Source organism: Ciconia boyciana, chromosome 8, assembly GCF_034638445.1.
Source record: "Ciconia boyciana chromosome 8, ASM3463844v1, whole genome shotgun sequence".
In the NCBI taxonomy this organism is placed as follows: domain Eukaryota; kingdom Metazoa; phylum Chordata; class Aves; order Ciconiiformes; family Ciconiidae; genus Ciconia; species Ciconia boyciana.
Window position 1 is genome coordinate 64,636,696 of NC_132941.1, and position 14,737 is coordinate 64,651,432.

The following is a 14,737-nucleotide window of genomic DNA, read 5'->3' on the forward strand; positions in this document are numbered from 1 at the left end:
CAATGCTGCTGTGCAGTGGAGTTGTACTATTCCATCTTCTGATTTCATTCTTCTCTTGCTCTGCCCTTTTTTACAGCACTATTGAAAAAAAAAAAACCAAACACATTTTAAATGTTGTTTGGATTTCTTCCCAGAAAATGACTAAATCTTCTCAGCTGAGAACTCCATCACTAGATAGTTATCGATTTCTGAGCTCTGATGCTGGAGCGTATTGGGAAGTATTGGAGTGACAGCTGGAATATTGTGCTGCCAGCAGCCCCTCTGGAGCAGCATCCTTTCACATGAGCAGTCACCAGGAACACTGACTGGTGGGTTCCATCTTGCGAGAAAAAAAGGCAGAAGATTCCCAAGCCACCACACTGGTATCAACGCAAATGCAATGAGCAAAATCCTATATTAAAATGATTGCCTGCTGCAAGAGCATTCCTCCGTTTTACCATCTGAGTAAGCCAGCTGGGGTCTGTTCTGGTACCTTGAGGCACAACCCATGCTACTCTAGAATATATTCACAATACTTCTGTACTGTGTTTTGTACTCAGACACCTGAAGAGGTGATGGCCACATATGCCCGGTCTTGGTAGAGGAGGAAAAGCCATGTTCAGCACATCCTCCGCTTGCTATGAGCGCTACTTGCCCAAACAGGAACGCCACTTGCCTGGTGTGGCAGCTGCATGGGTAGCCCTTGAAATTGCCTTTTCTCAAAGATTTGGAGATTAAGAAATTAGCCAGCATTAAGTTTTCATAAGAAATTAATTCTTCCATTGGAAAATTTATCTTCTAAAACTTCTCACACAACACATGCCAAGGCAGGTGAAGGAGACCCGGACGTTAGTAGCAGCTCATTGAACGTCTGACTTCTTGCTCGTCCTGTTTCTCATCATTTCCAAGCTGTAAAATGCTTGGGGGGTTTGAACAGAACAGCGTAGACCATTCTGGTAAACCAAGAAATTTTAAAATAAAATTTGGAAAGCCAAGAGACGTTTTCCATTTTTCTTTAACACCGAAGATCAGTGACTGCAGTTACCAAAACAGCTGAGCTCCACTAAAGCCTCTAAGATGTCCGAGGGTATCTTTTTTCCATACCTCAAAAGATGACTTGCAAAACTTTAAAATAATGTGTTTAGGTGTTAAAAAGCTGCTGTCATTCATGACTGAATAGTGCAAGTTGAGTGGTCAAGTACAGTTTATTGAAGGGTGGGGGAAAAAAGCCTTCTGGCCTTGTAAGAAGCAGAAAATATGGCCTTTGCAATATTTTCAATTTAATAAAATGTGGCTTTGAAGCTGCGTCAAGGTTTGTAACGTTTAGAACAAACCCTGGGGGTGGAGATGGAGAGAAGAGCTGGCAGGGCAGACTTTCATTTATTGCAATTTCTGTAACAATTATAAAGATATGTAGTCTTGAATACTTAAATATATTCCTAGATACTCATAATTTTAGATTCCAAATGTAAAAATCTTAGACAAATACGTCTCTGAAGTCATTAAATCAGCTACCACTGGGATGTTACATATTCTCGTGCTTTTGCCCAATTATCTGTACTTTAAAGAGTTTTTCATGCATTCTTAGGCTGAGATACATTTGCAGTTACAGAAATCACGTGTCTGTATCTGCTGTTTGCTGGGCTGCCTCTGATTTTCGAACTTCTTCAGTACATTTACGATTTGTGTTCCAGTATATCAGTAAAGAGACAGATCTTCCGAGCTGCTGCCAAGGGTATAGCGGCCATTTCTCAGTAAATGTGGAAGCCTGGTAAATATTTGGAGAGCTTTTGTCTAAGTGAAGGAAAGGGGTAGGGTTATACTCGGTATTGTATGCTTTAACAAGACTATAGATGCTCCTCCTTGAAATCCTTTCTCTCAAGGCTGTGACCACGCATTACTGTCTTTTGGTTTTACAGGTGTTGTACAGAAAGCAGGAAACATAATTTGATCTGACTTGGTGCTATCAGGTTCACTATCATGCTGGAATACCTGAAATACATTTTTGGTGTTCAAATATTGCCTATTTCCGATCATACATTTCTTGAGCCTGAAGCAGAGAAGATAGTTTTTGTAACAGAGAGTAGCAAAGTGACCATAATTTTTCATGGGAAAGTTTCCACCACTTTGACTGGAATAATGTTACTTCCACAGTGCAAAACAAGGGATTCAGGTGCTGGGTCCTGCCAGAAGCTGTCGGAGGTCCTGCAGCTCCTCCGGCAAATTGGAAGCAAGGGTGAAACGGCTGCCAAAGAGCTGACATTTCCAAGAATGTATTTGATTTGTGATGGAAAGAGGGGAAAAGACAGATGACCAGTGGACTGTGAGATGAACAAAGAAAAGCCACTGTTGGAGCTCTATCGGGCTAAACACATGGACATCTAGCGGTTACTATCTTATTTTTGCTATGGTATTTCAGTCTTCCAATTTCTTCAGTTTGTTTTCTGATGAAGCAAGTAAGCTCTGTCAATGTAGTTAAACTGCTTCAAATCCCACAGCAGCTTCATTTTTCATCCTCTCCCCTTTCTTAACAGCATAACTTCTCTTCAAACCTTGTCTGGAGACCACTGAAAACAGCTTTAAAGACGCTTCATTCTTCAGATCCCCATCTCCTAGACTTTGTGGAGTACTAATCTAGTTTTCTGGATAAAGCACTGTATCAGAGAACATCATACTATGTTGTTTCTCTCTAGCCAGCAACTGAAGATAAAATCAGCCTCAGGCTTACTCGCTCCTCTTGGCTCCAGCTCATTAGTGCATCCTGAAACACACCAGCGGCACAAAGCCGGGCTTAGAAGTATCCTGGATGTGACTGCAAGAAAGCGGAGCTGGGAACACCGATGTGGATTAGCAAGGCTAAATTTCTGTCATGTTGTATCAATAGTTATACTTAGGACCCGAGTATAGGATGCTGGAGGCAAGAAAGATTGGATGAAGTATCTTTTATAACTTTATTTCACAATTGTGCAATTTATTTAGATATTCCCCTTAAGTACAGGAAATTTCTTTCCCCCAAATAAGGTATTAATAACGATAATGTGCATTTTCTTTGGTTCTTTATTGTACAACTTTGGCTTCACATTTCTTTCTCATGACTAATTAATTTTGGAACCATGGTATAATAGTACTTTTAATTTCTGCACTAATAGAAAATGTGGTAATTTTATCCAACATGTATAATAATTCCATTTATTTTATTGCTTGGATATAAGCAGTCATTTAAATTAATATACAATTTCTTGCAAATGGTGACTAGCGAGAAAATTGCTGACTTGCAGTCATTTGATCTACAAACGTGTTCATTAAAATCAAACGCCTTCCTGGTACTGTGCCCGTTTGCACTGCCATGTCTGCTGAAAAATTTTAGCGTTCTACTAAATTGCTGTTTCCTAGTCAACACGATGCCAAAGGGACATAATTAGGCTCTGATTAAGTTTTCTGCAGAAGACACAAATACTCACAAATGTTCTAATATTTTGTTTCGATGGTCTTTTCATACAATCCCTAATTGTCTGACATCCTTTGGTACACTTAAAATAAATACGGTGGGCACGGATATGGGTTTTTGAAAGTAATATATACGCCAGGCCCTCCTGGAGGAAAAATTTCTTCTGCGGAAAGACTTTCTTGTTTTGCGGGAGGTGGTATCCTGGGGACTGGAGACAAAAGAAAGCAAGATGTGCCTTCCGACTCCCTGATTCTCGCCTTTCCTTCAGTAATCCCCTCCTCCCTGTCCTACTTTTCAGCCTGACGTTTCTATTCTGGGTTTCACCGTCCTGATTCACCGGCCTCGTGCAGCCCAAGCTGCTGCAGAGGTTTCTTGGAGAGGGAGGTGGGTGCCAAAGGCCTCAGACTTGTCCGTTCCACCCCGGCTCCGGTGGTGCAGCGGGACGTTCGTGGTGGGGTGAGCAGGAAGGGGAAGCATGCCGGGAGGGTGTCTGACCCTGACAGGAGACTCTCAGATCCCTGGGCGACTCCCTGGTCCTCCACACATCCCTCCAAGCTGTTTCACACCAGTGACCTCGGGAAAGGAGGATGCCCAACCTCATGTGTGAGGCCCAAGGAGAACTCGGCGTCATCGAACACCCGGCCCTCGCGCTCCCACGCGCCCTCAGCGTTGCTTCTGTGAAGGGCGGGAAGAAACACGCACAGATAGTAGGCCTGACTTCTGAAATTTTGGCTGGTGTAGTAGTCGTGACCGTGCCAGGCAGTGGAGACAAAGCCCTGCTTGAAACTTCGGTGTTAACGCGTAGTACAACTTGTCATCTGCAGACCAAATCCTCTTCAGCAGGACGGAGTCCTGCCGGCCGCAGGCCTCGGCCGGCCCCGGGCGATTACGTACCCGCCGGTGCGCAGGCGAGCTGGGGTCGAGCACGGAGGGGTCCCTCGGTCGCCGCCTGGGCCCGGCCCCGGCCCTGGGGCCCAGCTCCCGCCGCTGCCGATGCGGGCGGTGTCCGCCAGGCGGCCCCGCGCCCGCCGCCGCGGCGCCGAGGGGAGGAGGAGGAGGAGGAGGAGGAGGCGGCGGCGGCGGCGGCGGCGGCGAAGGGAAATTTCCTGCCTGGCTGCCGCCGCCTCTGCCCGCCGCCTCGGGCCGGAGACCGCCTGGGCGTCCCGCGGCCGGCCGCGCCCGCCGCCGCTGCGCGGGGGCGCCGAGGGGCCAGCGGAGCCGCCGCCGACGGAGCCGGCGAGGTGAGCGGAGCCCGGTGCGGCGGAGGGAGGGAGGGAAAGAGGGACCCGCCCGGCCGCGGGGCAGCGGGCTGAGGGCGGCGGGCGCGGTGATGCTGCGGCGCCGGGGCCGCCGCTGCCGTCGGCAGGTGCTGCTGGCGGGGGACGGGGCAGGCTGCTCGCCGGCCGCGCGGACGCAGGGGAGCCCGGTCCCCGCCGCCGCGGGGCGCGGAGGGGCGGCCGAGCGATGCCCTCGTCGCCCCGCGGGACGCCGGGCCGGCCCTGGGTGCGCGTCGGGAAGCGACCGGCGTTTGCGTGCTCCCGCCCGCAGGGCTCTCGGGGCCGGCCCTGGCTGCCAGCGCTGCCGCCCGGGGCCGCGCTCGCCCTCCACGAGTGTCCCCGAGGCGGGCGGGGACCCGCGTGTCCCTTTCTGCGTGGGGCGGCCGTCCCCGGGAATTAACGCGGTGCTGGCTAGCCCGCCGGAGAGGCCGGAGGGACGGGCGCGTTCCCGTGGGAGCCGAGAGGGCAGCGGGCAGCCTCGCGTGGAGGCGAGGCGGCCGGGTGCCTCCTCGCTGGGGGCTGTTAGGGCGGGCTGGGTTTCGGGCCATGCGGGGCACGCGTGAGGTAACATCGGGGCCGAGGGAACGGCCAGGCATCCCTGTTCGCTCGCCTCCACGCCACCCCGCTGGGGAGCACGGCGGCTCGGCTCTCGGGCTCTTCCCCGGCCCCCCGGATGGGGCTCGCCTGTGAACTTCAGCTCTGAGAAGCCATTTATCTCCTGTCAGCACAGCCTCACCGTTTTCATCCAGCTCTTTCTGAGGTGAGCGGGGCTGCGGGTATACGCAGCGTTCAGATGTACAGGACCAGCAACCGAGGGCTGACATGGCTGTGTACAAACTCTTTCACTCTCCCTTGGGCAAGATTAGTGTTTAAAAACCATACGGTTCTATTTGTGCCACTTATTGGTTTCCAATGACGTTGGTGGGCCGGTTCATGCTGCCGACGGTGCGGTGGTGCCCTGGCAAACGCTGCCATTCGGCACCGAACGGTGCCTGGAGGAAGGGGGTCACCGGAGGAAGGGGGTCACCGGCGGAAGCGGTGTCGGTGCTGCTGCCCGTGCTGCCTTTGTGCTCTCCAGTGGCCCCTTCCCTTCGGCAGAGCCGTCGGGCACGGGGAGGCTCAGGGCTCCCCAAAGCCACTGCCAAGGAAAGCACCTGGTTGTATGGAGGTAGGTGTAAGTCCTGCAGTTGGTGAAAAACTTTGTATTTTCCTTGTACAGGTTGTGAGGGAGAAATCAAATGAGGCTTTCATGGAAAAAATCAAATTTATTACTTCCAAAAACAAAGGCATTGTGTTTGTTTCCCCCCCCCCGCTTATGTTTTCATTTAAAATACTGGGAAAAATAATGTCAAACCTTGCAAAGATAATGTAAAGACAACTTTTAACTGTCTCCCCCATCACTGGAGCTTTTTTTTGCACTTTAATCATGGGTTGTAGAAAGGGTTAATGGATATCTGCTGTGAGATTGAACAGTGTTTTTTAATTGGGAAAGGGTGTCTCTTAATTATTTTTTTTATTTTTCTGTGAGATTCCTCTCCTTGTGGCTTATTTCCATAGAGTGAGGTGATTTGCTGTGCATTCAGCTGTGTAGCTTTGAAACCACTGCCTGTGTCTGAGTTGTATGGAGTAGAGACTGCCGAGTTAAAAGAAATGACATTGCTTGTCGAGCTTTTTTTCCTAAGACTATATAAGCTCTATGAGAAAACTTGGAAAGTAGAAGTAAAGAGGCTGAGAATTGAAAAATATTTATTATGTGCATGGCAATTTTAGCTTCTGTGGTTGTTGCGCTTTGGGGCTTTTAAAAAAAAAAAGTAACTTTTGATGAAAATTAATGACATTCAGCTGGAAACTCAATGCCATTTAAATGAGATTTTTATGTGGATATAATGCGCTCTCCTCATCCAGGAGGCACATTAACGTCCCAGTTTGCTTTGCTGGGTAACAAATGAAACCATTTAAGTCTTGATGTGGGAAGATGCAGGTGGTCTGGTGGCACCGTCCCCATCTTGTTCTTGCTGGAGGTGGAAGTTGGGCCTTGGGGAGAGAAGTCCCTGATGGGGGTAACGATCTCTAATGACTATCGATGGCACCCAGGGCTTGCACCCTGCCTCTGCTTTGTCCTGGGGCTGGTGGCACTTGTGTCCCGAGAGAGAAAGGGGGTAAGGATGGAGGTGGGACAAGCAGAAAGCATCCGACAGAGGTCTCCGGGACGAGGGGGGCCGTGCTGGTGTGGATGCAAACATCACGTAGCAGGGCTCTGCATTAGGGGGAGTGAAGGGAGTTAAGCTAAAAACGTTTGTTTGCTCAAGTGACAAAACCAGTTGTTGTAGAAATGTGGGAAAAGAAGGGAAAGAAAATAATGTGAGAAACAAAATGGTGTGGGTATAGCGTTTGATTCCTTTAATTTGCTCTGTCTTTGCTCACAAATAAAAAAATTACATAGGAGCTGTGTTACACCAGCCTTCCTTGCTTGCTGTGCTTTGACTAACATACTCTGTATTCCTTAAATGCATTTAATATATTCTTCCAAGTAAAAGATAAAACCTGAATTCCTAGTTTAAAAGCTTCCTATGCCCCTAACACCTTTAATAAAACCAGATATCTTTATATACCGCAAATCAGCGTGATGCTGCTGTTTGGGCTACAGTAATTTATCCCGAGCCTGTGAAGTGCAGGTGCAAAGACGATAATTTTAGCACATTTGGGTCCTAGTTGGCTTTTGTATCTTGCTTTCTTTCCCCTTTTACACTTCATATGTTTATGCTTATCTGTTATCTAGCTCAGTCAGGTTTTTTCATGTATGGCTGATCTCTGCCAGAACAGCTGTCTTGAATCCCTGTTTTTCTCGGTCTTATTTTTCTTCCCCCGCCCACCATTGCATTCCCAGCTCCCGGATTATACGGCCTGGGTGATGTCAGAAATGCACCACGTGGGCTGAAATTATTGGAAACTGGAAGGTGATGGTCTGGGGACTCTGCAGGTTCGGGGTCCGTGCGAGACTTTCCTCTTCCCCGTGGGTTCTCGTGAAGCTGAGGCAGAGGATAGGCAGAGCTGCGGTCCTTGCGTTGCACACGCGCGAGCGGGCTCTTGCACGTTCCTGAGTGGAAAGGCTTACGGGGATTTTGAAATTTGTATTTTCTTGGCACCTTTCTTGCAGGATGGTGTGTGCCTCGTTATAGCAAAACCTGCTCTCATTAATTAAGTTTGTTGATTGCGAGACACCTGCCTCGCCCTGTGCCTGTCGTGTGCTTTTTGATTCTTCTGTAAGACAAGTTGTGTCACAAGTTGGGTTTGGTTTTTTTTTGAGCCGTTGGTTTATGGACCAAAGCTGCAGACCTGTGTTATATTGATTGAACTAGTTCTAGAGCATGCTGTAGGAGTGCTTCGACAGGTGTACTTGGTGACCTTTTTCTCTTTCATTTAAGAGGTTACGTGAAGAAAAATGGGCAAACATGGGTTGACAAACTGCAAAGTGAAAAAGAGCTGTAGGAAGCCTGTGGTGCAATGCTGCCTTGTCACAGCTATCCTTCGTGTTTTCCGAGAAGTCAGCTACATGTGTTATCAGTAAAGAGCCTATATACTTCTTCATGTTTGATGATGTCCTGTAAATGTGTTCACCAAGATTTTGGAGCAGGTCAGTTGGACTGTAGTGAAGAACAAAAAAGAGCCAAGGCAAGTGTTGAATGCTGTGTAGGATGAAAAACAGAAAGATAAAAAGGAATACTGAATGTTTGCCTTACTGATGTGAGCGCAGCCCGCCCTGCGCACTGAAGGAGTGGGAGGTTCTACAGGAGAAATTGTTCAATTATGTAGAGAACCTGAGGATTATGTTTGGACATCCTTTGAATGATATTGTCATTTTGTAAATGTGATAGTGTATTTCAATCCCCATTTCCAAAATAGTCTTCAGCATAGATTTATGTCAGGGCTTAACACCAGCTGGAGATCCTGTGTCTGAAGGTTGTATCGGAGCACTTGAAGGCCATCAGCAATGAATGAAGATGCTTTAGGGCAAAAAACTTGCCTTTATGGAGAAACATTAAGGTGAGTGACGCTGTATCTGGAAGTACCCTGAAAATTTCTCAGCAGAAGCAGTTGTCAAGAAAACGGATGTTTTTGCTAGAAGGTGCTTTTCCATCGGCGTCAGGAGGGTCAGTACGAAGGGACCGGCTGGGTGGTGGTGGCTGATCTCTGCATGGAGCAGCGGTGGGGGCAAGCTGGGGTCTTGTTCCTGCCCAGAGAACGGGGACAGCAGCAGCGACCTGCGCTCTGTGAGACAAGCTTGCGAGCTGAGGAGCTCTTGTCAAACCTCAGTCAAACCTCTTGTTTTGGGAGGATGATGCTGGCATTTTAATTTTTGTATAAAACATAGCAATAGGGGGCATGGCGAAGAGATTGCCGAGTATACATTTATATGTTTGAGTTTACTGGAAGGTGTAAAGGGCTCTTAGGAGTTTTGTCAGGATTAGCAAGAGTGATGCATTCAAAGTAGGTGGAGAGAGGCATAAGAAATTGCTGCTTGTTTAAAATGGAAGGCCTGTTACCGTCATCGTCACGTTTGAGTTTAGAGATAACCACGCGGTTTACCCGATCCTGGAATGTAAGCCGTACGCTGCATTTCAAAGTAATACTTGTTTTTTTTAAATATATAAATGTATACAAGTAGTGTAGTCAGAACAGTGCTACTTGGTGTTCCTGGTGAATAATGTATGCAAACTTAAACTTGGTTACTTGCCCCACATCCAGCAGACACTGGGATGCTGTGGGTTTCCAGTGCTGCATCCTTGCGGCCTGGGAAGCAGCAGCAGAGGAGCCAAACCTGGGGGCTGCCGTCGTGATGCCTGCGGTGAGCAGGTCTTTATTTCTTGCTAGGCATTTAATTATTGATTTCTTGATACAATATTAATGAAAGCAGAATCCCTCTGTAACCTAAAATATAATTTGGTGCCCTGTAATCGAAAGTATTGGAAATTGAATTGATACATTATTAAAGAGTTCTGAATTACGTAGTCTTTGTGGAGCATCGTTTATGGGTACCCTGTATGTGATGCTTGTTTTATGGGTTGAGAGCTGTCTTGGAGAATGATTCAGATATTGCTTTAACTGATTTGTGATGTGATGCAGCAGAATTCAAGCTGCATGAAAAGTGGCTGTAGCCACCAGGCTGCTCTGTGCAGGCTTTCTGCATCTTTAACTGTAATGTTTTCTTTTTTTCTCATTGCCTGTGCCCTTCTGCACAAGGTTTCATCCCAGTGTAGTCTTTGTCCTGTCTGATAATAATGTGTATTGTATAATCCCAAATGCTATAAGGGTTAATATTAAAAAAAAAAAAAAAGTGTCTGTATTTATTCCAGACTTTTTGCTGGAATGTAGATGTCTTTTAAATATATATGTACAACAGACCAAAAAACTTGTGTAAGCTAGAGCTGAAATGAGATACTGATAAGACAGAGATTAGGAGAAAGTCAGCAGCAGCAATTTATTGAAGTATTTGTACGGGATTTATTTTTGAGTTATGCACAACATGGAACATATTTTTAAGGCATGTGCACAGTGTTGTGCTTTTTAGTTCATTCGACTTACTGCAGGTGTAATGATTCCATCAGTGATACCTTTTTGCCTGCTGAAATCCTGTGTGTTGTCTGCAGAGGATGCCTTTGGGAAATGGAAGAATAGATGGGGGAGAATAGATTTCCGTGCTGATAGGAGAGGGTGATGCTGTTGGACTTTATTTTGATTGCAGTGTGCTCAGATTTTTCTTCCTAAGTAAGCCAGCCAGCCGATTATCTCCAGTGAAACAGCTCCCTGAAGAAGTGTAGCATTAAAGGCTGCTTTTTGCTATCCTCCTGGTCCTGGCAGTGAGTTAGGGGACGAGTGGCCTCGCTGACAGTCTGTCCTGGCACCTGCAGCACACCGACGGGAGCTCTTGCCCTGCCTGGTGCCGTGTCTGTTGGGCGGGGGGGAGCTGCCTCCGCACAGCCCTGTCTGCTGCTCACCGAGTACATCTGTTGAACAGCGATGCCCTAAAAATGCCCTTTTTCCTTTGACTCCTGACTAGTGACTCACTGTTGAAGTGGCAAAGTAAAAAGCTGCTCGCAGAGATGTAGTGCTTGCCCACGCAGAAGTGGTGTATCTGTGTTCAAAGGTGTTTCCTGGCTAAGGGAAGAAATAAAACTGGAAAGAAATTTGTTGGGGTAGTTTGCTGCTGGCAATGACACCTTATTGTCACTGGAAAATGTGGCACAACTCAGACATGGGCTTTTCTATCCCTTTTATCCCTGCTGTAAAAAGGAAAAGGTGCTCAGTCCTAAAAACTTGGGTTATCAGAGATTTTCTTTTCTAATGTAAAGTAATAATTATTGGTAAGAATGAGAGATCTGAGCAGGTAAAACAAAAAACCAGAACTGTAAATCAGGTAGAGGTGTGATGAGATACAAACTAAAAAAAAAAAAAAAAAAAAAAGGATGGAAGTGATGGTTTTTGGATTATTGCTGTTGAGAAGAGGCAGCTGTTTCACGCAGGAGAGCCAGGATGCCCCAGCAGCTGGCTGAAGCTGTACCGATTGCACTGCTGTTCACTGAAGGGAACGCACACACGCGAGGATGCAGCAACATCGAGAATCACCAGGAAGAATGCAGTCTAGAAGACACTTCGGGTAAATAGTAGTATGAATTTTTAAGAAAAAGCAAATAAGCAAATAGCAGAAGATTTACAAGGGAAGCAAATGGACGTTGCATTAACTCCTGTCACTTGAAAAGATCAGGACACAATGTATTAGACAATTGGAGGATAAACTTTTCTGCCAAAGCAAGGGAGTTAGGTGAACTAAGAAGTCTCTTCCTTCTTCTAGGTTTTCTTGCTCTGGAGGCATTAGAGGATAATTCAGAATGAAATATGCAACTCCACTTTCATGACAAAATCTTGCTCTTTTGACACCAATCAGTTTCACGTTTCCTGGTGGTTGAGTTTTTCTTTAATTGTTGTGGTTCTTGAGTTTTCTTCCTCTTCAGTAAAATCAATATCTCTTTCATCTGAAATAACTTTTAAAGAAAGCTTAGATAAAATGGAGGGCTGCTGTAGTTCATGACGGTGTCCCTTGCAAGGGACTGCTTGAAGACTAGCAGAGTAACTTTGATTATCGGCCAGCATAACCAAAGACTGAGGTGAATTACGGGAGCATGATGCTTTTAAACATCACTTTCCTCTGGATGTGGTGTAATGGGGATTGTAACGAGGACAGAAGAGTTTGGTTGACTGTATAGAGCTAGTACTTCCCTGGCCTGTGGTCTTGCCACCTAAAGGTCGTGGTGCCCCATGGTCTGCTGGTGTTCTGTCTGTGTATTCCCAAGGGTGGGACTGCACTCCATGAGGTTCATGCTATGTCTTCTTTTATCTTGGCATTTGCTCCCATGATTTGTTACCTCCCTTGGTTCTTTTAATGAAAAGTTTTATCAGAAACAAAAGATGACCCTTTGGCAAATGAGAAAGCCCATGTAATCACGACTTGAAGCCAATGATGAGAATTTGTGGTTAAAGACCTTCTTGTTTTCCGTATATTTGATAAAGGAGCTGTAAATACTTCCTTACCAAGAGCTGTAATTCTTTAGCTTTAGAGCAGTTTTTGCTACTATGTGGGATGCATTTTAATTTGTTTCTTAGAGGGACAATTCACTTTTCAAGCAACCTTTCTGTCTTTTAATTTATTTTTGGTATAATGTGGCAATTTGTAAGCATATCTGTGTGTAAAATCTGCAGAGAATTTACCATAATTTATCAGGGCACTTTCTTGTCTCACTTGCCTGAGTAGTGCTAGGTCTGCTCTCGCTCCTAGTGTGCTTCAGTTGCAATTTTTAGACTTCCAATGCTGTAATACTCTGGTTAGAAGAGCGTGGACCTTTCAAAGTGTACTTAAAATTATTTTTTTCGTGACAGATTTTATTGCTGAACATGCTGATTTCTTTACCTGTAGCTGTTTCTCAACTGAATTCCAAACTAAACAGTGCAAATTAAAAAATAAACAAGCAAGCAAAAACAATCTTCTCCAATACAAATATATATATTAACCCTTCCTTCACCTTGCTTACTATTTCTTTTAGTAAATTCCATTTTTATTGACTTTTGCCCTTTAATCTTGTCGTCTTTGCTGTTCATCCTTTGATGATTATTTTTCTTTGCATTCCTAGCTTTAGTTTCTGCTGTAATGTGCTGTATATTGCTTGAGCTACAGTGCGGTGCTTTTTCATGAGTAGTAGGCTATTGATTTGAACAAGCAGTGAATAATGTTTGTATCCCCGTAGTGTCTATATCCCTGTAATGTCTATATTCCTGATGTTAGTTTTGCTTTAAAAAAATGGCAAGAAAAGATCCTGCAGTGACTGAGCCTCCGTGGCATCTTCCGTCTCTTAGAAGGAGAGAAAACGGGTGTGAAAGTACTGCTGGCAAAGTTGGAAACAGCTTGGACCGTACTGTTCCCTGATAATATACCAACTTCTTTGGGGCATTGCGCTTTCTAACTGATATTGGACTGGAATTGGTATTTTCGTAGCTGTCAGCCTCTGTAAGAAATGGAGGTACCTTCTGGTCCTCTCTGGGGATTGTATAAAAGAGAACTGAAACACACGGGCCGTCAGAAGGATGAGAGCACAGAGCCTGGGAATCGCTGCTGGTTTATCTCCAGCCTGCCCCTGTAATCTGTACAGTACTAATGTTTTAAGTAATTAACACTATGCAGGATGCTTTGGTGCTGAAGGTGTTCTTTAAGAACAGTTTTGCTCTGTGTACTTTTATTGAAATTGGACTTAAAGGCGGCTGTTATGAAATGCTGAAAGGAAAAAAAAAGATTATGTTAGAAAATTCCCTCTGGGGGAGGGCTGTGATTTTTCTTTTTTTTAAAGGAGAAATTATCCTGCTTGCAAAATGAGAGGCAAGATATTCCAGCGATAGATTAGCAAAATAAAAATCTTTTGGTTTTTGAGACGGTGTATTTATCTACCTTAGCCTTTGTGGCAAGGTAGGACCCTCAAGCCACTCTGTATTTTTGGAGACAAAGCTCATCTTGGACCTCTTGGAAGGTGCATAAATAAGAATCCACTGTTCCCATCCAGTCTGGCTCTGGTCTGCCGAGATCTGTCCCCTCCGGAGAGAAACTGTTCAGCCCCTTAAAAACGACACAGTGTGATTTGGGGCCAGAGCATCCCTGAGCTTTTGTCCCCAGGGCAGCTCATTCCGAAAGCCGGGCTGTGGCTGCCTGCCCCGCGGGACGCTGCCGTCGCTGGGAGCTGTAATCGGAACCAGCTCCGGAGCGTGGGAAAGGAAGGAACTATCCTGCCGGCCGGCGGTTTGCAGAAATATGCCCAGCTGTCAGGGGGCCGGGGGGGGAAGCAATGTTTTGTCAGTTTTTCAGCTAGAAATGCGTTCACAGCTATGTAACAGTTTTTGGAGGTGCGTTATACGCTTTTATTTTTGCCTTCATACCCAAATTTATATCTATTTCAAACTCTTCAGTCTAATGACTTCTACCAAACATAGTTGTCGTCTTCAAAACCTCCAGACCGTGCCGTTCTCTTATAGCTGAACGTGAAGCTGTTGTCCTGTGCTGTTATATAGCTTCATATCTATCCAGCGGTGCTTTGGGCAGCTTTTGACATCTTAAGTGATGATGTTACTATGCAAAGACATGTTGAAGGTTTGGTGGATTTCTGCTTATTAATTTAACGTATTGCTCAATGTGCAGTAATGTTTTTCACCGTGTTGGTGCGCAGCCATCCCGCAGGAGCTCTGCCAGTGCTCCGTCCCACTGCTCTCAACCCTTGTTGCATCCAGGTAATTAATATCCTCATCACTGGCTTCATCCATCAGGCTTGACTTTTATTAAGCTGCTTGTAAAATATGTTTCTGAAGTTGTTGATGACTCAGATGCATGACAGTTACTTCCCTAAAATACGTGCTCTGCCTGGAAGTGAATAGCTGCGTTCTCGCCCTTGTCCTTGGGCTTTCGCCGGTAGTGCTGAACCCCGGAATAACCATTGCATGA

General features: G+C 46.0%; 1 protein-coding gene across 2 annotated transcripts in view; it reads left to right on the forward strand.

Annotated features, from left to right (window-relative positions):
• Positions 1-4,306: 4,306 nt before the first annotated feature.
• PTPRE (protein tyrosine phosphatase receptor type E) overlaps positions 4,307-14,737 on the forward strand; it is a 111,392-nt gene continuing 100,961 nt past the window's right edge. The window contains exon 1 of one of the 2 annotated variants that reach the window (XM_072870749.1): positions 4,307-4,668. In XM_072870749.1, the coding sequence (XP_072726850.1) occupies positions 4,421-4,668 (248 nt within the window). In that variant the 5' untranslated portion in view covers positions 4,307-4,420. The remainder of the gene's footprint in view (positions 4,669-14,737) is intronic. The other variant, XM_072870751.1, reaches the window with a different exon arrangement.